This window comes from Stegostoma tigrinum, chromosome 8 (genome assembly GCF_030684315.1).
Source record: "Stegostoma tigrinum isolate sSteTig4 chromosome 8, sSteTig4.hap1, whole genome shotgun sequence".
NCBI lineage: Eukaryota > Metazoa > Chordata > Chondrichthyes > Orectolobiformes > Stegostomatidae > Stegostoma > Stegostoma tigrinum.
In genome coordinates, this window is record NC_081361.1 from 47,368,168 (window position 1) to 47,393,889 (window position 25,722).

A 25,722-nucleotide genomic window follows, 5' to 3' on the forward strand; every position below is an offset into this window, starting at 1 on the left:
GTCTGCTTAAAGTTCACTGCTTTCACGTGGTGTAGTGTAAGAGGTGCCACCATGTTCCTCATGACATGTGACTTAAAAATGGGGAGAACGTTAGCTGGGTTCCTGTATTAATAAGTATTCAACAACAGCAAAGTGAATGCATCTGAACATCAGCAAAGGACAAGATGAGCTTTATTTTGTTTACTCCATTGCTCACAGGGGAGGCTATGGCCAAGTGGTATTATCGCTGGACTGTTAATCCGAAGACGCAGATAATGTCCCAGGGACCAGGGTTTGAATCCTACCATGGCAGATGGTGGAATTTGAATTCTGTAAAATATCTGGAATTAAGAATCTAATGATGACCACAAATCCATTGCCGATTGTCAGGAAAAAAAAACGCATCTGGTTCCCTTCCATTTAGGGAGGGAAATTGCTGTTCTTACCTGGTCTGGCCTACACGTGACTCCAGACCCACAGCAATGTGGTTAACTCTGAACTGCCCTCTGGGCACTTAAAGATGGGCAATAAATGCTGACTAGCCAGCAATGCCCTCATCCCATTAATGAATAAAACAAATTCTTTGATATGCCCTGTTGCACAAAGATCATTCGGCTATAGTGCTGGAGCCTGTGGAATTTTATCCCATGTCTTCAGGAGATGAGGCAAGAAACCTATAGGAACATAAGTTGAAAGATCCTCATTAAATTAATATGACCTTCTCTCACAGTATATGCACAGCTTATAGAGTGATAACTCCAATGCACTGATACACTTTTCTGTGAGTCCTGTTTGAGAAATTTGACTTCAGTAAATGGAACAAATATTCTGCTGTTTTGAATAAAAATTTTAAAGCAGAAAGTGTTCTGTATCAGGTATTCAGAACTGCTGTTTATCTCATGAAGGCACTTAAGGGAGCAAATAGAGTTCCAGCTCAACAATGCCACAGGTAATTTTGGCCATGCTGCTTGATTCTAAAACATTTTCTCACTAAACATCGTCAGTGAACCCTGATCTATGGGAAACTGCACAAATACTTTTCAAGTTAAGAAATCCAGATAATTGCCCAAGTTGCTCAGAGCAGGACGCAAATTTGGTTGCAGAGAGGAATGAAGATGAAATGAATCAAAATAATGGTTAGGCGATGCCACACTTGAATTGCAAAACCTGTAGATTTCAGGAACTATTGCGTGGATTCTTTGTTGTGAAAGATATATAGCCGAGAGTGTTCTTTTTTAGAATGTAGAACTGCAATTTCTTTCTACCTTCAATGTAAAATAGAATATTGCACATAAAATAGAGTTTGCACTGAAGAAATAAAAATTGGGCCTTAAAACTAAAATTTATTCTCTGCAGATGCTATTTTGCTTTTCCTCTCAAATTTTTCCTTATATTCTGTGGTAATTTTGCTATATTAAGCACATTGAGAAAATATTCCTTCCCCCCTTTAGTTATTTCCGAAACCGATTGATCAACAGAGTCAAATTGGTTTTAAAACATTATCTTGGAGATTATCCTAATTAACACAAACTACTCCATGAATTATGCATGTTTAGTTGTTGAAAGGATTCTGCTCAGCTCATCACTTTGACATAATGGACCAGTTTTATTTTGTTCATCATATTTTGTCTGCGTCCAATCTGCAAATGATGTTTCTGACTGGCTTTTTTCCTTCTTGCACCAGTAGTTAGATTATGTCCTTTGACAAGTCTAACTATCTAAACATGCATAAAATAAATCTGACAAACTGCCTTTAAGTGGTGCACAGCAACTCGAACAAGTACCATTAAAACAGGATAGAAGAGAGAAGATGATATCGACCAAAGATCTGTTAGTCTCCAGAAACTATGGACACTGTGATGTAAACCAGGTGCTGGTATGTTTTGGGGGAAATGAGCCCTGCACCAGAATTTTCTTTTCTCCCTTTGAGCAGATGGTGACATTTTACTGCACTCTGCTTGCAGGCCAAAATTTACTAGGAAAGGCCGTATCAGATGGGATAAGTTATCATGAGCTTTGAGTTGCAAACGTTATGTCTCAAGCCATTAATTCAAGTAATGAATCTCATCTGGGTCATATTTGACCATGAAACCTTTTTGCAATGGACACAGCCTACATTAGAGATAACACAAGAATATTGCCCCCTTTAAAATAACAACAAAAGTTGTAATGTACAAGTTTGGTTTCACCACAACAGGACCACACACACTTGCCAGAATATTGAATTGAGGATTATATTTGGATCTAAACCATTAGATATTTCTTAATTTTGGGTGGAATCAAACTCCTCTTTAGGCTATCAATTCTAAACCAGTTCTAAATAATTGTTGCAACTGTTTAATTGCCTGAAATTTTTTGTTGGACAATTATCAAGATTATGATTAGTTTGTAGTCAACTGAATATTAAATATTGTAGTTTGGAAGCTGGAAATTTATCTTTCCAGAAACAAAGGAACTGTTAATCCTGATGCCTCATTCCTTTGTTAAAGGTAGTCAAATAGTTTGAAAAAAATTTTGGAGGTTTATTAAACATTGTTAAATTGTGAAGGAAACCATCAAAAGGCAAAAATATAAATATAAACATAGCAAAAATAATTTTATGCAACTACAGAAAGCAAGTGTATTTCCCACATATTTATTCTTTGTTAGTGTGTAAAAGGTAAAAGAATCATTTGTAACACTTGTAACACAATCAGAACAGAAATCTGGAAGAATAATAACCAGTTAGAAACATCATTTTTAAATAACAGATAAAGAAAACTGAGTGATATTGCCAAAATTGGGTAAAAATCACAATAAATTAATTGACTTGAGGAAAACTATTGGTAAAAAAATCAATAACTGATAACACACCTTGTTGTTCTTTTTTAGCTTATTGGGGTGGAAACGATGATAATTGATGCTATCATCTTTATGTTGCAGGGACTACCTCAGTGAAGACACCTCTCTACCCTCTACCAGCAGTAATGTGACAAGTAAGTACTGTACTCCAATTACTATCTCTACTTTAAAACATGTCCTAAACAGGAACCAGGATTTTAGTGAAGCATAATGCTGCATCTGGTACCAGCATTAGAAGGGGATTTTCTTTTATTATTGTTATTCATTCATGAGATGAAGGTGCCTCTGGCTAGACCAGCATTTATTGCCTTTTCTTAATTGCCCTGGAGAATGTAACTGTGAGATGATTTCTTGAACCGTGCAGTCCAGGATGGTGAGTAGATTGTTCCTTTTGACAGTAATGGTTATGGGTTTGGAAGGTGCTGTCTAAGGAGCCTTGGAGAATTTCTGCAGTGCATCTTGTATAAGGCACATACTGTGTGAATGGTGGAGGGAGCAAATATTTGTGAATTTGGTGCCAATCAAGAGGAATTCATTGCCATGATGGTGTCAAGTTTCTTGAGTGTTGTTGGAGATGCACTCATTAAGGGAAGTGAGGAGTATTCTGTCATATCCCTGTCTTATGCCTTATAGATTATGGACAGGCTTTGGGGATTCATGAGGTATGTTAGTCATCCAGTTTTTGATCTGCTTTTGCAGCCAATGTATTTATAAAGCTAGAGCGGTGCAACGTCTTGTCAGTGATAACTCTCAGTTGATGCTGGGGGATTCAGTGATGGTAATGCCATAAATGTTGAGGCGTGCTGGTTAGATTTTCCATTGTTGGGGATGGCCATTAACCAGAATTGTGTACCATGAATGCAATTTGCCATATCAACCTAAGGCTTTGTTCACAGACTATGGTATTGTTGGCAATGTCAGCATTAATTGCTCATACCTAGTTGTCAAGATGACAGTTAATATTGAACAGCATTGCTGTGGGCTATAGAGATAGCCTAGAAAGTGGCCAAGAACACTGGGAAATCAAAAGATTGGGAAGACTGCAAAAACAAACGGAGGATAACAAAGAGAAAAACAAGGAAGGAGAGGATTGAATATGAAGGTAGGCTCGCCAGTAATATTAAAAATGACAGTAAAAGTTTGTTTCAATACATAAGAAACAAACGAAAGGTAAAAGTAGACATTGGGCTGCTCCAAATTGATGCTGAAAGGCTCGTGATGGGAGATAAGGAAATAACTGAAGAGCTTAATAAGTACTTTGCATTAGTCTTCACAGTGGAAGACATGAGTAGTATCCCAACAATTAAGGAGAGTCAGGGGCCAGAGTTAAATATGGTAGGCATTACAAAAGAGAAAGTGCTAGAAAAGTTAAAAGGTCTAAAAATTGTTAAATCTTCTGACTCCGATGGGCTACAGCCTTGAGTTCTGAGGGAGGTGGCTGAGGAAATAGTGACGGTGTTGGTTGTGATCGTTCAAAAGTCACTGGAGTCACAGAAAGTCCCAGATGATTGGAAAATCTCTGTTGTAACCCCCTTGTTTAAGAAAGGATCAAGACAAAAGATGGAAAATTATAGGCCAATTAGCCTAACCTCAGTTGTTGGTAAAATTCTAGAATCCATCATTAAGGATGAGATTTCTAAATTCCTGGAAGTGCAGGGTTGGATTAGAACAAGTCAGCATGGATTTAGTAAGGGGAGGTCGTGCCTGACAAACCTGTTAAAATTCTTTGAAGAGGTAACAATTAGGTTAGATCTGGCAAACCCATTGGATGCTATCTATCTAGACTTCCAAAAGGCCTTTGATAAGGTGCCTCACGGGAAGCTGCTGAGTAAGGTGAGGGCCCATGGTGTTCGAGGTAAGCTACTGGCTTGGATTGAGGACTGGCTGTCTGACAGAAGGCAGAGAGTTGGGATAAAAGGCTCTTTTTCAGAATGGTAACCAGTGACAAGTGGTGTCCTGCAGGGTTTAGTGTTGGGGCCGCAGCTGTTCACCTTTCTATTAATGATCTGGATGAAGGGGCTGGGAGCATTCTGGCGAAGTTTGCCGATGATACGATGTTAAGTGGACAGGCAGGTAGTACTGAGGAGGTGGGGAGGCTGCAGAAAGATTTGGACAGTTTAGGAGAGTGATCCAGGAAATGGCTGATGAAATTCAACATGAGCAAATGTGAGGTTTTGCACTTTGGAAAAAAAGAATACAGGCATGGACTATTTTCTAAACAGTGAGAAAATTCATAAAGCCAAAGTACAAAGGGACCTCGGAGTGTTGGTCCAGGATTCTCTAAAAGTTAACTTGTTAAGTCCGCAATTAAGAAAGAGAATGTAATGTTGTCACTTATCTCAAGAGGGTTGGAATATAAAAGCAGTGATGTGTTTTTGAGACTTTATCAAGCTCTAGATAGGCCCCATTTTGAATACTGTGTCCAATTTTGGGCCCCACACCTCAGGAAGGACATACTGGCCCTGGAGAGCAGAGATTCACACAGATGATCCCTGGAATGGTATGCCTAACATATGATGAACGGCTGAGGATCCTGGGATTGTATTCATTAGAGTTTACAAGGTTGAGGGTAGATCTAATAGAAACTTACAGGATAATGCATGCTTAGAAAGGGTGGAGGCTGGGAGGTTGTTTCCGTTAGACGGGGAGACGAGGACTCGTGGGCACAGCCTAAAAATTAGAGGGGGTAAATTTAGAACGGAAATGAGCAGACATTTCTTCAGCCAGGGAGTGGTGGGCCTGAGGAATTCATTGCCACGGAGCACAGTAGAGGCCGGGACGTTAAACGTCTTCAAGGCAGAGATTGATAATTTCTAGATCTCACAAGGAATTAAAGGCAATGGAGGGAGTGCGGGTAAGTGGAATTGAAATGTCCATCAGCCATGATTAAATGGCAGAGTACACTCGATGGACCGAATGGCCTTTCTTCCACTCCTATGGCTGAAGTCACATTTAGGCTAGACCAGATAAAGATGGCATATTTCCTTACTTAAAGGACATTACTGAACTAGATGGTAAAGTGTGAAGCTGGATGAACACAGCAGGCCAAGCAGCATCTCAGGAGCACAAAGGCTGACGTTTCGGGCCTAGACCCTTCATCAGAGAGGGGGATGGGGTGAGGATTCTGGAATAAATAGGAAGAGAGGGGGAGGCGGACCGAACATGGAGAGAAAACATGGTGGGGAGGTAGGGAGGGGATAGGTCAGTCCAGGTAAGACGGACAGGTCAAGGAGGTTGGATGATGTTAGTAGGTAGGAAATGGAGGTGCGGCTTGGGGTGGGAGGAAGGGATGGGTGAGAGGAAGAACAGGTTAGGGAGGCAGAGACAGGCTGGGCTGGTTTTGGGATGCAGTGGGGGGAGGGGATGAGCTGGGCTGGTTGTGTGATGCAGTGGGGGGAGGGGACGAACTGGGCTGGTTTTGGGATGCGGTGGGGGATGGGGAGATTTGAAGCTTGTGAAGTCCACATTGATACCACTGGGCTGCAGGGTTCCCAAGTGGAATATGTGTTGCTGTTCCTGCAACCTTTGGGTGGCATCATTGTGGCACTGCAGGAGGCCCATGATGGACATGTCATCTAAAGAATGGGACGGGGAGTGGAAATGGTTCACGACTGGGAGGTGCAGTTGTTTATTGCGAACCGAGCGAAGTTGTTCTGCAAAGCGGCCCCTTGTTCGCTCCAAACTGCCCTCCAACCCCACCACACCCGGCACCTTCCCCTGCAACCGCAGCAAGTGCTACACTTGCCCCCACACTCCTCCCTCACCCCCATCCCAGGCCCCAAGATGACTTTCCATATTAAGCAGATGTTCACCTGCACATCTGCCAATGTGGTATACTGTATCCATTGCACCCGGTGTGGCTTCCTCTACATTGGGGAAACCAAGCGGAGGCTTGGGGACTGCTTTGCAGAACACCTCCGCCCGATTCGCAATAAACAACTGCACCTCCCAGTCGCGAACCATTTCAACACCCCTCCCATTCTTTGGATGACATGTCCATCATGGGCCTCCTGCAGTGCCACAATGATACCACCCGAAGGTTGCAGGAACAGCAACTCCTATTCCGCTTGGGAACCCTGCAGCCCAATGGTATCAATGTGGACTTCACAAGCTTCAAAATCTCCCCTTCCCCCACCGCATCCCAAAACCAGCCCAGCTCTTCCCCTCCCCCCACTGCACCACACAACCAGCCCAGCTCTTCCCCTCCCCCCACTGCATCCCAAAACCAGTCCAACCTGTCTCTGCCTGCCTAACCTGTTCTTCCTCTCACCCATCCCTTCCTCCCACCCCAAGCCGCACCTCCATTTCCAACCTACTAACCTCATCCCACCTCCTTGACCTGTCTGTCTTCCCTGGACTGACCTATCCCCTCCCTACCTCCCCACCTATACTCTCCTCTCCACCTATCTTCTTTTCTCTCCATCTTCGGTCCGCCTCCCCCTCTCTCCCTATTTATTCCAGAACCCGCACCCCATCCCCCTCTCTGATGAAGCGTCTAGGCCCGAAACGTCAGCTTTTGTGCTCCTGAGATGCTGCTTGGCCTGCTGTGTTCATCCAGCTTCACACTTTATTATCTTGGATTCTTCAGCATCTGCAGTTCCCATTATCACTGAACTAGATGGGTTTTTCTAATCATCAATTGTGATAAACGGTCGCTTCTAGGCTAGATCAGAGATACTAAGAACTGCCGATGCTGGAGTCAGAAATAACACAGTGTGGAGCTGGAGTAGCACAGCAGGCCAGGCAGCATCAGAGGAGCAGGAAAGTTGATGTTTGTGAAGAACTTTCTGAAGAAGGGTCCTGACCCAAAACGCCAACTTTCTTGTTCCTCTGATACGGCCTGGCCTGCTGTGCTCCCCAGCTCCACACTGTGTTATCACTTCTCGGCTAGATTTTTTGAGTTTAAATTTTGTCATCTGAATTTGTGGTTCTGGATCCCTTGTCCAGTGACATTACCCCTATGCTGGTGCCTCCACAATATCCTGGTTATTTTGAAAATCTTGCTGAAATTGAAGATGAACTGCTTCTGTATCTGAGGAGCCATGAATGGTGCTGCACATTGGGTACTTGTTAGCCAACATCCCCATGTCTGCTGCCTTACTCTTCTAGCTGCTAGGTGTTGTGAATTTAGAAGTACTATTGAAGGAGCTTTGGTGAATTACTACAATGTTTCATTGTTGCCACTTTGTATTAATGGTGAATGTTGAAGAGAGTGGCTGGGGTGTCAGTGATTGGGCTGCGTCAGCTTGGAACGTGTTGAAGCTTCTTGACTGTTATTGGAGCTGCACAGATCCAGGCAAGTAGACAGTGTTTCGTTACACTCCTGATCTGTGCCTTTTTGATGGTGGACCAGCTTCAGGGATACAGGAAATAAGTTACTTGCCAGAATTCCGGGCATCTGACCTTTTCTTGTAGCCATACTTCTTGGAGGTCGGTGTGCTGTGTGGCACAAATGTTATTTGCCACGTGTCAGGCTAAGCCTCATCCAGGTCTTGCTCCACATGGGCACAGACCACTACAGAATCCACTCAGAACAGTGCTGAGAATGAGAGAATAGAATGGCATTTAAGAGGGAACCCTGACGTATTCTACCTTTCCTGTAAATAGTAACCAGATAAGAAAAAGTTGGATGAAGTCTTTTAGAGGAAAAGATGGTGGTATATTCTTAGAGATGCAGGGCAAGGCCAGGTTACCTTGTGAGTTCCTATTTACTAGAGAAAATGTTCACAAAATGTCTGTAGAAATGGTAGAGGTATTGGACGGGGTGAAAATTGATAGGAAGGATATATTCAAAAGACTGGATTTAGAGTGCATAAGAAATTGATCTGCACAGCTTACATCGAATTTTGTCAAAGGAAGAGGCAGTGAAGATATTGGAGTAACTTGCCGTAATCTTCCAATATTTCCCTCAAACAAGGGGAAGTTTCAAAAGGTTAGAGAGGGGCAATTGTGAGACCCTTATTCAGGAAAGGATGTGAAGACATTCTTCGTAACTGCAAGCAAGTCAATTTAACAGAAGTAGTGAATAATATTTTAGAAACATTAACCTGGGGGAAAAAACATGAGCAGACACTTGGAGTTAATTTAGGAGGGCCAGTATTGATTTGAAGAAGACAGGTTGTAATTGACTTAATTAACTGACTTTTTGATGATACAATAATGAAGATTTATGAAAGGAAAGCAATGGGCATTGTCTAATTGGAATTTAATAACATTTTTGACAATGTACTACATAAAAGGCTAATTAATGTAATTGATGCTCGTGGAATAGGAAGACCAGTGTCAGCTTGGATAAATAATTCACTTAAGAACAGAAAACAGTGAGCTGTAGTTAATGGCAATTTTTAGAATGGAAGATGGTAGAGAATGATATTCTTTAACATTCATTTTAGAACCACTGCTCTTTTTGATATATTGATAAAACTTGAGTATTGGAATAGAGCACCAAATGTCAAGATTTGCTAATGATACCTAACTTGGAGGTGTGTATGACAGTGAGGATGTTACCAATTGACTGTAACAGGATGTATAGACCCTAGCAGATTGTGCAGACAAACGATAGATATAATTTATTATGGAAAGAGTGAGATGATGCATAATGGCTAAAGGGACAGGGAAAGGCAATATATTCTGCGTACATAGAAGCAACACCTCACTTGGCCACGATTAGCGTATTCTATCCAGATAAGGGGATCACCACACTGTAGAAAAGATGTGAGAATTCTCAAGAGAACATAGAGAAGATGTATTTAATCATTTAAGAGATGAAGGATTTTAGCTACTGGGGTAGTTTGAAGAAGCTGGGCTTGTTCTCCTTGGAGCAGAGAAGAAAGAGGGAAGCTTTGATCCAGATGGTCAATATTTTGAAGGGTTTAGATAAGATAAGCAAAGTAAAGTTGTTCTCATTAGTTAATCATACAAGGACCAGAGACACAAATTTAAAGGCTGGGTAAGACATGCATAGGAATGTAAGGAATGAATTTTTTAAATGAAATTATGCCTATGAGGATGATAGTGGCAGAGGCAATGAACGATTTCAGAAGAAAATTGGGTGAACATTTAAGGAAATAAATTGGCAAGACTCTGGGGTAAACTGAAGGAATGGGACTGAGTGGGTTGCTTGACAGAGAGTCGGTATGAACTCGATCAGCTGAATCACCTTCTCCTGTGTTGTGATCACTCTGTGGGCTGAATTTTGTCAGGGAAATGGCCAGGGAGAACACTGCCAATACATGTTGGTTTGGAGCCTACACAGACTTCAGGTCCTTCTTGCAACTAATCAATTTCCATTAACTTTCCTAACTCTTTAAGACACGAGAGTTTACCTCCCTGAGCAACAGACCAATTGGAGATCTAGAAATTCTTCAGTGTCAGCATTGCAACTAGGAGTAAATGCCATTACTGGACTACACTCAACCAAGATGGAGAGAATCACATTTTGTGAATGTGTAGAAAGTCACGAAAAGGAAATGTTTGTGGCCTTACCAGTTGAGTAAGAAATTAGGGAGTCGGAATAGGATTGATTATTTATTGGGGTTGATGTATGTAAATAACAAATTGCTAGGAAAAAGGGTTGAATCTTTCCTTTTCTCCTTATGGTAAGATCTTTCCAAATAGTTTTAAACATAACTTTGTTTTCTTGTATTTTGTGTATTAAAGTTTTTTGTTGTTTACAAGTAAATTGGCAACCTTGTGTAACTATATTAAATGACTGACTACCTTGGTAATCAAATTGCAAAATAAAATTATCGTCAATCAAACTAGGTTTCATTTTGGGATCTGATTTGTCGAGTATCATCGCCAGGTGGGATCATAGCAAATTATATGTTCTACTGCATGCTGAGAACCATGTGTGTTACATGGGTTTGGCATGGTGCCATTTAATCCGTCAGCTGTGAGAATCCAGTATCCAAGTCAGACTCAACTTGTGTAATGAGTTGCCAACCAATGTACACTGAGAAGTCCTGGGAGTCATGTGCAATTGACAGGCCCTGTTTTGCTTTTGGATAACCATCCTTGTGGATATGATAGAGGAGAAGTTCATCTTGAATGGTATTGCAAAATGTGTGATTGAAATTCAATAGCCATTGCATCTTTAGACAAGTATGCTGCGGATGTTATAAGAACTTGCTTCATTAACATAAAAAGAACTTGGTAGTTGTTGTGGTGATTGATTAGGTTATAGTGTTTTTCATTGCTGCAACCTGTGCACACTTTCTTCAGATAACAATTTGCTGCATAGTATTTCATTATATTTGAAGACAAACTTATTAAGTCTCATTCACTTGGGTACATATTCACTAATTTTGGTTTATAAATAAAACTCCCTGTAATTTTTCTTTTCAGTGTTTGGACCTCTGAGGTCCAAGCGTGGCATCAGCTCCCATAAATTAATCTGTCATCACGCCATTTGGTGTGCGCAGAACTCGAAGGAAGCTTAGAAGGGCTGCACAGCTGCCCAGCTCAGAGGAGACAATATTAAATGTAGTTTACTTTGTTGGCTAGGTGTTGTTAAAGATACAGAAAGCCCAGTGTATTTGAGTAGGAGTTGACTCTTTTTGATCCTAACTCCCAATCAAGAATTTAACATGGATTGGAACTACTGAGCATGGTACCAAAGGCACTGTATGGCCCACAGGTTGTAAGTTCAAACCCCACCAAGACACTTTGGGAATTGCTCATTAGAGTAAATGCCATTACTGCAACTAGGAGTAAATGCCATTACTGGACTACACTCAACCAAGATGGAGAGAATCACATTCTGTGAATTCAACCTGTGGGCTAACACCAGTTAAAAATAATCATTATTGAAAGCAATGTTTTTTTAATGGCTGTTACAAACTAGAACAAAAGCAAGTTCAAGTAGGGGAAAAAGTCGTGACTATGCAAGTTAGTACACTGTGTACAAATGCATTTCTTCAAACATTCCCTTTTCCAGAAAAAAACGGTCACACATATTATCATTAGTAGTTATCAATGTACATGAGCAACAAGAATGTTTATTTTTCATGAACTAAACTGTGATAATTCCAGTCTGCTCTATTTTCATCAAACTCTGCATGTGCATTTCATCTGCTGTCTCTAAGGCATTCAGGTCTTTTAATGACATATATACAAGTTGTTGTTGTTAGTTTCTCTGGTATCTCCTCCTTCCAGAGGTAATGCACCTTTCCTGGGGAGTATCATTCCTGTGGTGAATGCTTGATCAGAGCAAGATGCTTGCCTTTCAGATTCAATATCTCTGCTGGATTACTGTCAATGCTGCTTTCAGTTGTTTGTTATCAGTTGCCAACTCCTGAAGGAGTTACTTCTTGGCCTTCTTGTCTTTATTTACATTTTTAGGTCTCTTTCATGACGAGGGCTGCTGGTTCCTCTAACTTATCTTTTAGGCAAGTTTAACTTGAGGGCAGTTAAACACTCTTTGTAAGATGCTGAGTCAGCCTCGGACGCTCATCTACTTCAAGATGATGTTCACAAGGAAGACGTTCAAGACAGTAGGAACATCTTTTTTAATAATACTAGAATCTGTTCAGCAGTTGATAGCTTTTTGGCACATATAAGGTTACGATTCCTTGCTCCAGACTTGCTTCAGCTGTGATGAGTGGATTTTACATAACATGTATTATCTGGAACTCTTGATCTTAATTATTCCCATTTTGTTGGGTTGTCTGCTTCATCTGACCTTCATTTGTCAGTATTGTTCCTTATATAGTCTCAACCTTGCCTTTGTGGACTTTGTATTTGGGTCACTGACATGAGCCACTTCGCAAATGTCTGTGCAGCTCATGATGTTGCATTAGGCATGGTGTCTACTTGACACTTCAGTCATTCAATGTTCTCTTTTGCAATCATCATTCTAACAGGCAGAAACCTATATACCTGACAAAGCCAGCCATGACAATGTTGTATGATGTAAAGTGATTAATCAGAATCATCATCAGATACCTCAATAGGCAGCTACGTTTACAGGTTAATTTGCTTCTTTTTGGGTAAATATTTGCATGCAAAATGATTCTGCTGCATGCTGGTAGAGCACATACTTTCCCATACTGAGCATGTTTTCTTTGCTTTTGCATGGTATCATCCGCAGTATTTACATCCTCCTCTCAGGCCCTGTTCTTTCTGCTGGCTCTTTTTTTTGCCTATTTCAAATATGTTCTTGTTTGGCCTGTAAAGTGTCCCAGTATAAATGCCACATCTGTTCTACCATGAATATTCTTTGTTTAATGATCAACAACTTCAGAGCTTCTGCACAAGCTGATAGATTTCTTGAGAATACATTTCTCCTCTCTCAGCAGACATGCTGTCAAGCAGGATCTCTTATGCAAAAGGTAATATCTGATGAGATCTTCCTACAGTTATCCAAATTCGCAATGTTTAGCTAAATGTGTCAAAACCATCACATACTGATTAATAGTCTTCCTCTTGCCCCTGAGTTGTCGTGTTGAATATGTGCTGTCCATATGGAACATTAATATGCCATTAAAAAGATGTCTTTAAAGTCTTTAGAATTTGGTCAGTCTGCTTTTCTGCTGCTCAGTGAGGCATAGGGTGCACTATAGCTTATAGCATGCTTTCCTGAACATTGAATGCTGAGTTGCAAATCTTAATTTCTCGGGTTTTGATTTGAAAAATAATTCAATAGTTTTGCCAAAGGGACTGGAACAAATTCCAATCTTGCCTCATAATCCCATTAATTTCCATAGCAACAGGGAATGGAGAAATCACTACCATTCTGACTCAGCCAGCACTTTCAAGTTGTGGACTTCGGTTTTAGGTCTTCCTTGGTATTAGTTGGCTCTCTCAGGGCTCAGATAATTCACGCAGTCTCAACTTCACACATCTGACATAATGTGCCAGACGGCCAGTTAGACTTTGGAGCAGTGCAGGCTGGAGTTTTACATTGGACTTGGTAGAGTAACAGATGTAGTCAACTTGTTGGGAATTGTCCACGAAATGGAAGTTTCTGATGGTCAATTACCCTGCACCTAAAATGATTAAGCATATAGCCCCAATTTACCATCCTTCCCAACTCCTTAAATCCGATGGACCCCAATTGCAACACACCTTGGGAGAACCACCACTGATCCTGTCCCTGCTAGCCAGAACTCTTGGGACCTGACACATAACCCCCACTCTGCCCGTGGTCTCTACCCAAGATACCTGACACATCCCTTCAACCCCTCCCTGTTCAGTCTGCTACTGCCATTTGTATGATCTCCCTTGATCTGATACCTCCTTCCACTACTGGCAAGCCCCTTGTCAACTGGCCTCAACAACCTTTCGCCTACTGGCCACAACAAATTCTTGCTCACTTGCCCCAAAACCTCCTCCACCAGCTCAGATAACCCTGTCCCTTGGCTACAGCCAGCCCCAACAACATCATCAATCTGGCCAGTACCACCACCAGTATACCAATCCCTACCCTAAGAACTTCATTACTTCAGTGGCATTCTATCCAGCTGGTATCCTAACTCCTGACTATGTGGCACCCTAACCACACATTTATCTTACATATTCACCATTTCACAGAAGCTGTTGGTGTCTGACTGTGCCGCCAGGCATTTACATCATAGAATACAGTTACAGACTGCTGCAGAAGGGGATGCAGTTTGATTTCCTCCTGCACTGTAGGGCTTCTGTGTCAATCCCAGCTATATTCTGCATTTCTGAAAGAACCAATCTTGGAATTACTTGCTATAAATGCAGTATGAATACTGTCAGAAAAAAAAAATGAATCTATGATTGCCATCCTCAGAATGTCCCGACCTATGTTTCAAGTAATGTGTTATAATGGCTGTTGTAAATTAAATGAAGGCAAGTTACAGCAGAGCCTGAGGCCATATGACTACAAGAAGCCACTACACTATGTACAAGTGACCTTTTCCAGACTGCCAAGAAAACTGATAAATTATTATAAGAGGTCCAACTGCTTTACTGATGTTTGCAAGGGACCGGGCCTTGCCACTCTTACCTGGTTTGGCATACATTGAGTTCAGTTGCAATCTACACAGCTCAGCATTAATGCCTTCAGGTAGTAAGGTATGCAAATAAATGGGCCTTGTCAGTGTCATCAAAATGCATAATCCAGATGATGGTATAGTTTTCAGTTTATTGTAATGATCTTATTGTAGATTGGCTGCTATTTTAGAAATCTCAGTCATAATGGAAATGAAATTATTTCTATAGAGATTGACTCAATTCTATGGCAGATGGCCTATCCATCAATGGCAATGAGTTTTTACAGATTGGAAAGAAGCCCTTCAGCCCGGTGTGTCTATGCCAGTCAACAAATAGCCATTTGTTCCATTTTTGAGCACCTGGCCCTGAGCTTTTCAAGCTATAGTGTCTCAAGTTCATATAGTTAGTTCTGAAGTGTCTTGAAGGGGTCCTACCTGTGACCTCCAAATACCCACAACCTTTTGGGTGAAAATATTTTTCCTGAAATCCTCACTAAAGTTCCTGCTCCTTAGCTTAAAACTGTGCCACCTAATTATTGACCTCTTCACCTAAAGGGAGAAGTTTCTCCCTATCTACCCTGCCTATGTCCCTTAGAACTTTGTGCACCTCAATCAGACCTCCTCCTCAGTCTTCTCTGCTCTACAGAAAATAACCCCAGCTGTCAAGTCTGTCTTCATAGCTGAATGACTGCAGCCCAGGCAATGTCCTGGTGAATCCCTTCTTTACTGTCTTTCCTGCAACCATACCTTTCCTTTAGTTTGGCAACCAGAACAGCATATTGTACTCCAACTGTGACCCAACTAAAGTAACATGCAGTTCCAATATAACCTCCATTGCTTTGATTAATAAAGGTAAATATCCCATATGCCTTCTTAACCCGCTTTATCTGTGGTCCTGCTACTCTCAAGGATCTATGGACCAGCACACCAACATCATCTGATTCTTGTAGGGTCCTACAGTTCAATGTGTACCCCGTTGTTGGCTATCCTAAATTGCATCCCCTCACACTTTCACTTTTCAGGATGAAATTCCATTTGTCTCTGTCCAGCCTATCTGACTGGCCAGGCTATATTGTCCTTAAGTCCAAGACTTTGTTTCATGCTATTTACCACACCGCCAATTTTCATGTCAACTACAAACTTATTGATTATAACTACTACATTCATGTCCAGATAGTAGTAGGAATGGTACATAAAATTAAGCCACTGCTGGAGTGCTATGTATAGTTTTACACCTGGACAGCAAGTTGAAAATCTACCTCAAAATCTCTGTAATGTTATTATATTTCTGAACACTATGCTAGTATTTCATGGTGAATTATATAGCTTTGTTGGTGGCAGTGTTATAACTTGTCAGAGCATCATTAAGCACACAGACAGGCCCTTTGGCCCTCCTCATCCATGCTGACCAGGTTTCCTAAACTGATATAGTCTGCTTTGCCTGTTTTTGGCCCAAACTCCTCTAAAACCTTCCTATCCACATACCTGTCCAAATGTCTTTTAAATGTTGTAATTATACCTGCCTCGACCACTTTCTCTGGAAGCTCATTCCATATATGCACAACCATCTTTGTGATAAAGTTGCTCAATGGGATCCTTTTCAATTTTTGTCTTCTCACCTTAAACCTATGCCCTGTAGTTTTGGACTCCCCTACCTTGGGGAAATGATCTTGGCAATTCACCTCATCTATGCCACTCATGATTTTATAAGTCTCTATAAGCTCACACCTCAGCCTCCTCCACTCCAGGAACAAAGTTCCAGCCTATCCAGCCTCTCCTTATAACTCAAACCTTCCAGTCTCCGTAACACCCTTGCATATTGTTTTTGCACCCTTTTTCAGTTTAACAACGTGTTTCCCTCTATTCTGATGATTTGTTATATTCCTTCATACAATAATGTTCAGACTGAGTTTGTATCACAGCGAATTAATATCTTCCTGTAGAAGCTACTATTTTGTTCCCTGTAACTCATACTTACCACCATATGATGCTTCATTTCAGTTTCAAATATCTTTTTCTCTATCAGCTCTTCTGAGAGACACAAAGGAGTCAGGACTCCCGCTACAGACACACACATTAAGAGAATTTGAAAAGGTAGGTCCTTTCAATCTTTTATCAGATAAATATAAGATGATTATTTATTTCATCTTAGTTTGTCAATTTATAAAAACTTCAATTTCCCAAATATGACATGAAAATGCTACTAAATGATTCTAGAATACTTGCTTCATGCCAAATGTTTATTAGTATGTCTGAAAATAACATATCCTGATGTTCATCATGAATTAGTTTATGATCAGTTTCTTCTGAGATTCAGCAATTGAAAAACAATGTGAAATGTGTAAACCTATCAAAATGTCAATTACTTTTACAAGCGTTTATTTATATTTAGAGCACCAAAAAATGCAGATTATTTTGAGTAATACTTATGCAAGGAGACTTTGTAATACAACGAGATTAAAGTATCAACATATGTCCAAATGAGGGGTGAAGGGAAACATTCACTGATATGATGTAGTCATCAGTAATTAATGCGTATAATAATCACAATTGCAGTTTCCAAACGTATAGATCTTTATAATAATGTGCTTGTTCTCCCAAGGGATGGGAAGGATTTATGGTTTACATTAGCACTCTAGTAATTTTCTCATTGATTTGAATATCTCATTACACTCTTGGCCATTAAGTTAAAACCCCCATTTGATCTCCTTATTTTCCATGTGACCAACCATGAACTGCGTGGGCTTCCACTGGAATTTGCACTGCAATGTTTTTGATACCAGTTCATCACCATCTGGTGTTATCAATGAAAGGAACTGCTTTGAACTGAGCTGGAGGGAAAGGGAGGGTGTCTATTGGGAGCAAAAACATTCATTCTTCTGTTCATAACAAAAAGCAGAATTTGTACTTTGCAGTTACTGGTATTTGGTTTTGGCAAAGGAATCTGCTTAATAATTTCCAAATTTTATTAAAAAGATAAACTCTACTAAATGTTTCCATCGTAGTTCTCCAGTGTGAACTTATTCTTCTGGACGGCTTTATTGGCAATTAAAATTGTAGGGGGATTTCATTAGTCATTAGGCAAAAGAATAATAAAAGTAAGAAAGAAGAGAAAGCAACTAACAGTGCATAATGAGAGTGCAGTTATAAAAATAGCTGGCTAAGGCATGTGGGCTGAGCTAACATTTTTGGGTTATGTAGTTGTTACTGGGACCCCCTAGTGATAATTCTGGCATATAGAAAGATCAGAACATTTTTTTTCACCTCTAAAGTTTTTAGAGACAATATATCTTTCATCACCTTCATTGACAGTATAGTGTTTTAGTGGAAACCACCCCACTAAGAGTATAGAGGTGTGAGCAACAGGACTGCTTCATTTTCTAACAACTAAGCTCAAGATCCTTGTATCCAGTATAGGGGGATGGTGTCTCTTCTCTGTTCAGAGATATTACAGATTACTTTTGCTATGAATATGAGAGTTAAATTCCTTGATGTGCACACCGTATGTATTTCTGGGGATAATCATGGTTTTTGGGATTAGGCTAAAACAGATAACCTTCTCTTCCAAGATAATAAAATGTGAGGCTGGATGAACACAGCAGGCCAAGCAGCATCTCAGGAGCACAAAAGCTGACGTTTCGGGCCTAGACCCTTCATCAGAGAGGCTCTCTGATGAAGGGTCTAGGCCTGAAACGTCAGCTTTTGTGCTCCTGTGATGCTGCTTGGCCTGCTGTGTTCATCCAGCCTCACATTTTATTATCTTGGAATTCTCCAGCATCTGCAGTTCCCATTATCTCTAACCTTCTCTTCCTACTTCTTTCACCAACACGACATCTCTGTTGGTATCCCACTACCATTCCATCATTGTCACTAAATCCGCTCCACCCCCCCACAAACACTGTTCCCACCCTCTGCCTTTTTCAGTAGTTGACAACAGTAATTCTGAATCCCAATCCCTCTGCCCAGATAATCACTATCCTTTACCATAACCTGATCATTTTCCTTTTCAACCCTCTAGATGGTTTGGACTTCCTAAAAATACCACATGGAAATTCAATTTCTGTGTCCTAATCTCTAATACGTTGTTCCTATCCCTGTTTCCAAGCTTTTAGCAAATTTGTTAACTCATTAAAATAGAGCAGACATGCACTTAACAAGAATATGAACATTTGGGTAACACAATGTCTCAGTGGTTAACACTGCTGCCTCACAGTGCCAGGGACCTGAGTTCAGTTCCACCCTTGGGAGACTGTCTGTGAGGAGTTTGCATGTTCTGCCTGTGTCCACGTGGGTTTCCTCCAGATGTTCTGGTTTCTTCCCACAGCCCAGAGGTGATGCGCAGGTTAGGTGGATTGGACATGCTATATTACGCGTTGTGTCCAGGGATGTGAAGGCTATCTGAGTTAGCCATGGGTTATGCAAGATAGGGTAGGGGGTGGGTCTGGATGAAATGCTGTTTGGAGGGTTGGTGTGGACTCGATGGGCCAAATAGCCTGCTTCCACACAGTAGGGATTCTATGATTCAAAGATTAGCACACAAAGGAAATTAAGTATCATACAGATTGCCACATAATGGATAATTGCCAGTAGTTATTACTTTAACCGGAACTATATGGGTGCCACTTGCTGTATTATTCTATTTCGTGCTCCAATGATCCTGCATTAGTCTACCATTTTTGTAGAACCAGCTGGTATATAGAATACTCAATGTTGGCCATTCGACAAATAAATCAACTTGGTTTGGTTTCTGGATCTTTGGACCACTCATATATAAAAATAAAAAGGCCTTCCTCAGCTGTTTTGACATGTGATGAGCCCAGTGTAACCTAGTTATTGTCTTTGGGCCATGCACTATGGAACTTGAATGTGTATACCTGATCAGTAACTTGCATGCCATTTAATCTTCACAATGACAGCTGAAGAAAAACAATTACATTTTACATGTACAAATGTAATACATGTTTTGTAGTGTTAATTATTATTTTATATTAAGAATTATTTGACTTGTTTCTGGGCAACATGCATTAGGAATGAAGCCCAAGTCTTGGAGAGATTGCAACGGTGATTTGTCAGTATGACACAAGAGATCAGTGACATCTGTTATGTAGAGAAACTAAAGAAGCTGGTATTACTTTACTTAGAGTAGTAGACTAAGGGCTCTTGCAATGCGCTGTATCATCCCTACCCTCTGAGCCAGGAGGGTCAGATTCAATATCCACCTAATCCAGAGATAGTAACATCCCTGAGCAGGTTCGTTGAACAGATCTAGAATAGAGAGCTCAGGGGACATTTAATAAGAGTTCTTCACAAAGATGAATAGTTTTGAAAGAGTAGATGGGGAGCAATTTTCTACTAATAGGAGGAACAGAATACAGAGAATTAAGATATTTAAAAACCGGACCATGGGAAAACAAGAATTGCTTCAAATCAGTGAAGTGAGCTGTTAAATTCTGTAAGGCATTGCCTGATAAGATGGTGAAAGGATAATCAGTAGTAACTTTCACAAATGATTTGGGTAAATACTTGAAAGAAAAATTTCATAAAGGAATAGGGAAAGAATGGCCAATTGAGTAGTTTTATCAAAGCTTTATCACAGCTTCTTTCTGTGCTGTAAAATACCATTTTTGTGATTTTCCTCAATGCGTAACAGTATATATATTCCCCATTTACAAATTTACTTCAACAGATCTTCACAATGCAAACCAAATCATGACTAATAAATGACCACTTTGAATTAAACAAAATCCAATAAATTTAATAGGATTTCAGGAAAAAGTCATTTATTCAGAAAGTTTTGAGAAAGTGTAACTCATTACTGTGTGGCGTAGTTATGGTGAATAGCATAGATTCATTTAATAGAAACCTAGATGTGTACATGAGGGAAAAAGGAGTCAAAGGATATGTTGATAAGATTGGCTGAAGTAAATTGTGGAGCATAAATACTGGGAAAACCCTATTAGAAAGCAATCTGTTTCTGTGCTGTTTATACAATGTAATATGTAAATTTCCAATCATGCACCCTGTGTAAAAAGCATATGACTTTCATAGCTGCAGTGGCTGTCATGTGTAATTCATATTGGGTTATATAGGCTTACAGTGAATGCTTCCTTAAAACAATAAAAGCCAATAGGAACAACATGAGGACTTTGAACACAGTCTTTGCAGAAGATTGTTGTAATTTGGAATAATAGTGAATAATACAAAACAGCTGCATGTCTGGTTTCTTTGAAGAACAACTCATTCTTGCTCAGGGTGCTAGGAATAACTACTTCTTTTCAAAGCTCAAGAATTGATTTTGCCTGACATTAACCTGTTGCCATTAGTAGTTTTCAGAATGTCGTGAGAGAACGTAAAAGCATAGCACGTAATTGATGCTGGCTCTTGGGAAGATCAAATGTTAAAAAGATTTTTTTTGAAGTAGCTGAGACATGAGGTAACGTGCCTTTTCAGAGTGATTTACCATATCAATAAGCAGCTGGTTGTATGCAGATACTATTTTCTATCATCCAGAATGTCAGTGTCTCCCATCTCCCCTTCTATGTCCCATCCCATCTCCCCAATTCCTCCCATTGAAATGCTTTCCTAACATATTGGAAGGATGGTGTCATAGATGTGGGCAGCCATTTTGCACCTTGTCCCAATTATCATCCTTTATTTTTTAGTTTAGATTTTTAAATATAAGCAGAATATACAACTATGGTATACACCACTACCAGTACTGTTCTCAGTCATGTGCATGTATGCTTAAGACCAGTGGGAGCTGCTGAATAGGGATCGAGTGAGAACTCGCTTTGATTTTTGTTTGCTTTTGGATGTCATTATCAGCACAGGAGAACAGAGACCACTTGAGGCTTCTACACTGCTGCAGTTGGCTAACAGCTCAGATCACCAATAAATTGTGTGGCAGAACACCACAGGAGATAGCAAGCTTAACCATTGAGTCAGCAGACAATATTGTGAAGTGTACAGTTTCTGATTAAATATTTGTGAAAGGGCTTTAATTTAGAATTTTGATCGACAAGCATTTAGTTTCTACCCCTACTCCAGTAGAATCCGTTAATGTAAATGTCGAATTTTAATTTTGAAATGTAATCAACCAGTTATTAATGAGCATAATGCCATCTTCCACATATTATTTTAGATGAGCACCTTGAGCTGATTAATGCACACCATTGCCTCATACTGCAGCCAACTCTTTTTTCTTTTATTCCACTGTAGTAATTACCATCAGTTAGACCACAGTCTAGACCAGTGACCCTGAAATCACCATTGATTCCACAAATTCACTTTTATGAATATATGTTGTAATAGGAAACTATTGCAATCATGTCATACTTGACTGTTATATATTTTGAAATCATGCCTTCCACTTGTGTGATAATATGGCTTGAGAAAGAGATCTAGGCAGTAAATTAATGTTTGTTTCTGCCAAAAGTGATAAAGGGAGAAAAGTTTGTTTCCGTAAAATGTTATGACCAGTTGAGGAGGAGTTATTTAGCTCCCCCGTTTTTGACCCCTCTTGGTTGGCTGCAGCAAATATTTTTATTTATTTTTAATGCACAGTTATCATACTTCAATTAAAACAATATACTAGTCAAAACTAAAAAGCCTATTCTGGGGTTTTTTGAGTGAGCAAAAGAGGGATTTTATTAACTATTAACCCCAAGAAAAGATAATAAAATGCAACAAGTACACACAAACACAGGTAATCATTTTTAAAAGAAAGGAAATATCTGGTATAGTCAGGAAGAATAATGACTACACATTTTAAAAGTCCATTGAATCCTTGAGCTTTTTTCCCACCATGGCCCCAACCACATTACTCCAATTCTCTGCCAGGTCATGATGCTGACAACCCAACCACCACCCTGGTCCCTGTCTCCCATTTTCCTCCCAGGTGCAGATCTCCAACTCCCTCCTCTCAGGCCCTGATACAACACCCCACATCTTCCGGTACCAGTCTCCAAAACTTTCCGCCTGGGTCTCGATCTCTAGAGAAACCACAAATGTGCAGAAAATAGGCACACGATTGAAATACTTCAAAAACCTCATTCACTTTCGCATGCCAAGCGTTTCCCTACAGCATACTATGCATGCTCCTCGGTGTCAGCAAATGTAGACTTTATATAAAGACTTTGAAATCCACCAACTAAGTTTAGAAATTTCTATCTCCTATTTTAATTCACGTGCACTTGTATGTTCAGTACTGGACATCAAAGGTTAACTGTAACCATTCAACTTGGAAAGGCAGTGAGTCAGATTTAGGAAGACACAAACAGATTGTGTTTTAGCCATTGTTTAAGAGCAGCAGGGCAGAGACAGAAAGTAACATGGATTGGTAACAGCAAGGACTAGAACTTTTAGTGTCCAGCTAAAAACGAAATCAGAGAAACAACAATTTACGAACAACTCAAGGAGTTTTTTAGATTTCACCTCTGAGCATACCGCTCAACTACTAAACAACTGTGGTCTCACTAATAAAGTCTGCATTTGCTGACGCTGAGGAGCATGACAGTATGCAGTAGGGAGATGCTTGGCATGTAAAAATGAATGAGATTTGTTGAAGTGTTTCAATCATGTGCTTGTTTTCTGAATGTGCAATGTTTCTCTTGAGATCGAGACTCAGGAGGAGGGCTTTGGAGACTGGTACTGGGAAGGGGCGGGATGTTGTATCAGGGCCTGGGAGGAAGGAGTTGAAGATCAGCACCTGGGAGGAAAATGGGAGGTGGGGACCAGGGCGGGGGCTGTGTCCCCATCATGACCTGGGAGACAACTGGAGGAATGTGGTTGGGGAGATGGCAGGAAGAAAACGGGGGAAGAGAAGAAAATAGGTCCGGTTGTGGAATAGGAAAAGCCCTTTCAGTTTCTTCTATTGATCCAATTTCAATCACCCGTGTTCAGTGTTTTCCCACCCCCTCTCTGATTGGCTAGTTACCCCATCTGGTGCAACCCTGACTGATAGTGAAGGTCTTTTTTGCTGCCGAACCCCATTTTGAGGTCATGCCTGTTCTATGCATATAAGCAGTGTGCACTAAATGCAGGCACCTAGAGGGTCTGGCTCTGAGTGAGCACACAGGTGGAGTTATGCCACCTCTGTGTCAGCAAACACTGCCTGATATATAATTTCAGTGCTAATGATTTTATTTATTCAACATTGGTCTCTTGAATATACCTCAATCTGTAGTCAGGTTTAAGTCTTTGTTTGTCCTTTTTTAAAACCAGTTTAGTCAATGAGAAGTATCGGTAATAAAATCAGATGATGAGAATAAAAAATGCAACTTACAAACATGATCCCATACATGGTTTTAAAAGACCCAACATATGAACATTTCCAGTGCTTATGATCGGCTGCTTCCCATTGTCCTGAATTGTGCTTCGTCTTGTGATCAAATCGTCTTGTGAATGGACTCCACAACAGAACACGTTTGCAATCTGGGGACTGCGTGTATTCTAATCCCACTTCCAGCACTTGGCCAATAGACTTGTATGTTATGGCATTTCAAGTGCTTATTTAAATCGTTCTTAAATTCCTTGAGGTTTCCCGCTTCTACTACCCTTTCAGGCAGTGCATTCCAGATACCCACAACCATCTGGGTAAAATCTTTTTCCTTAAATCTTCTCTAAACCTCCTGTTCCTTATCTAAAAACTGTGCCACCTGGTTTTTGAATCCTTTACTGAGGGGAAAATATTCTCCTTGTCCACAGAATTTTGTGCACCTCAATCAGATCCCCTCTCTGCTCTAAGGAAAACAATCCCAGCCTGTCCAGTCTCTCTTCACAGCTTTATCGCTCTAGCCCAGGCAACATCCTGATCCGTTCTGCACCCTCTTTAATGCAATCACATGATTCTTACAGTGTGTTGACCAGATTTCCACACAGCACTCCAGCTGCGGCCCAATTAATATTGTATACAGCTCTGTCATAACCTCCTTGCTTTTGTGTACAACGCCTTGACTAATAAAGGCAAGTATCCCTTATGCCTTCTTAACCACCTTGTCCACATATCCTGCTACCTTCAAAGATCTATGGACATGCAAACCTAGTCCCTCTGATCCGCAATATTTCCGAGGGGTTTTTCAGTTTGTATTCCCTTGCCTTGTTAGTTCTCCCAAAATGCATCACCTCATACTTCTCAGGATTAAATTTGACACATCTGTGTCAACCATGAACTCAGCATTAAATGGTTTTAATTGTCAGGTAGAACTAAAGTATTGAGAATCTGCACCTCATATCAGATCTGTAGGGCAAACCTTACATCAGTGGCAGATGATTTGGTCTGGGTAAATTGGCTAACTCTGCAGGTCAGTGATGAGATCATGACAGAATAAGTGAAATACTGTTAAGGGCATGATGAAATGTGTGGATGACAGAAACGAACACAAAGTCAGAGGAAGGGAGATAGTAATAAAAAGCCAAGATATCTGACCACTCAGGTTCAAAGACATTCATGTTCAAGATGTAAACAGAAGTGTTTCTGCAAATGAAAGGTACCTATTACTCAACTAAACTAAGCTAAATACAAGAAAGAGCTGAAGGAAACAGAGGCTGCTATTGGATCAGCTAAAAGGATAAGAGACAAGAGCATTGTAAACATTGTTGAAGTAATGGGAAAACCTTTTACAGTTATGTGAAGACTCAGAACTATCAACGACTTTGTGGAATTGCTGATGGAGGTTCAAGGACAGGTTAAAAAGAACTCAGGGTAGGATGGAAATTTTAAAAGAGAATTTTGCATCAATCAATGAAGATGAAGTATGATTGTTAGAATTTAATGATTTTAATAATTATTCTAGTAACACTAACAGAGAAGAACATATTGTTTTAAGTACAGTTAAGAATCTGCAAATAAATAGGGCATCTAAACCTGATAATTGCCAACCAAGGAGGATTCCTCCATGAGATGGGACACATTGTTTCTAAGACCCTAGACTGTATTTTAATA

General features: G+C 40.4%; 1 protein-coding gene and 1 long non-coding RNA gene across 2 annotated transcripts in view; one reads left to right on the top strand and one right to left on the bottom strand.

Annotated features, from left to right (window-relative positions):
- Positions 1-25,722, top strand: part of pde4dip (phosphodiesterase 4D interacting protein) — a 410,955-nt gene that overhangs the window by 58,198 nt on the left and 327,035 nt on the right. Inside the window, exons 2-3 of the mRNA XM_048539238.2 lie at positions 2,902-2,954; positions 16,807-16,874. Coding sequence (XP_048395195.2) covers positions 2,902-2,954; positions 16,807-16,874 — 121 coding nt within the window. The remainder of the gene's footprint in view (positions 1-2,901; positions 2,955-16,806; positions 16,875-25,722) is intronic.
- The window catches only part of LOC125456257 (uncharacterized), a 123,391-nt gene that overhangs the window by 38,939 nt on the left and 58,730 nt on the right, over positions 1-25,722 (bottom strand). The gene's annotated exons all lie outside the window — the stretch shown is intronic.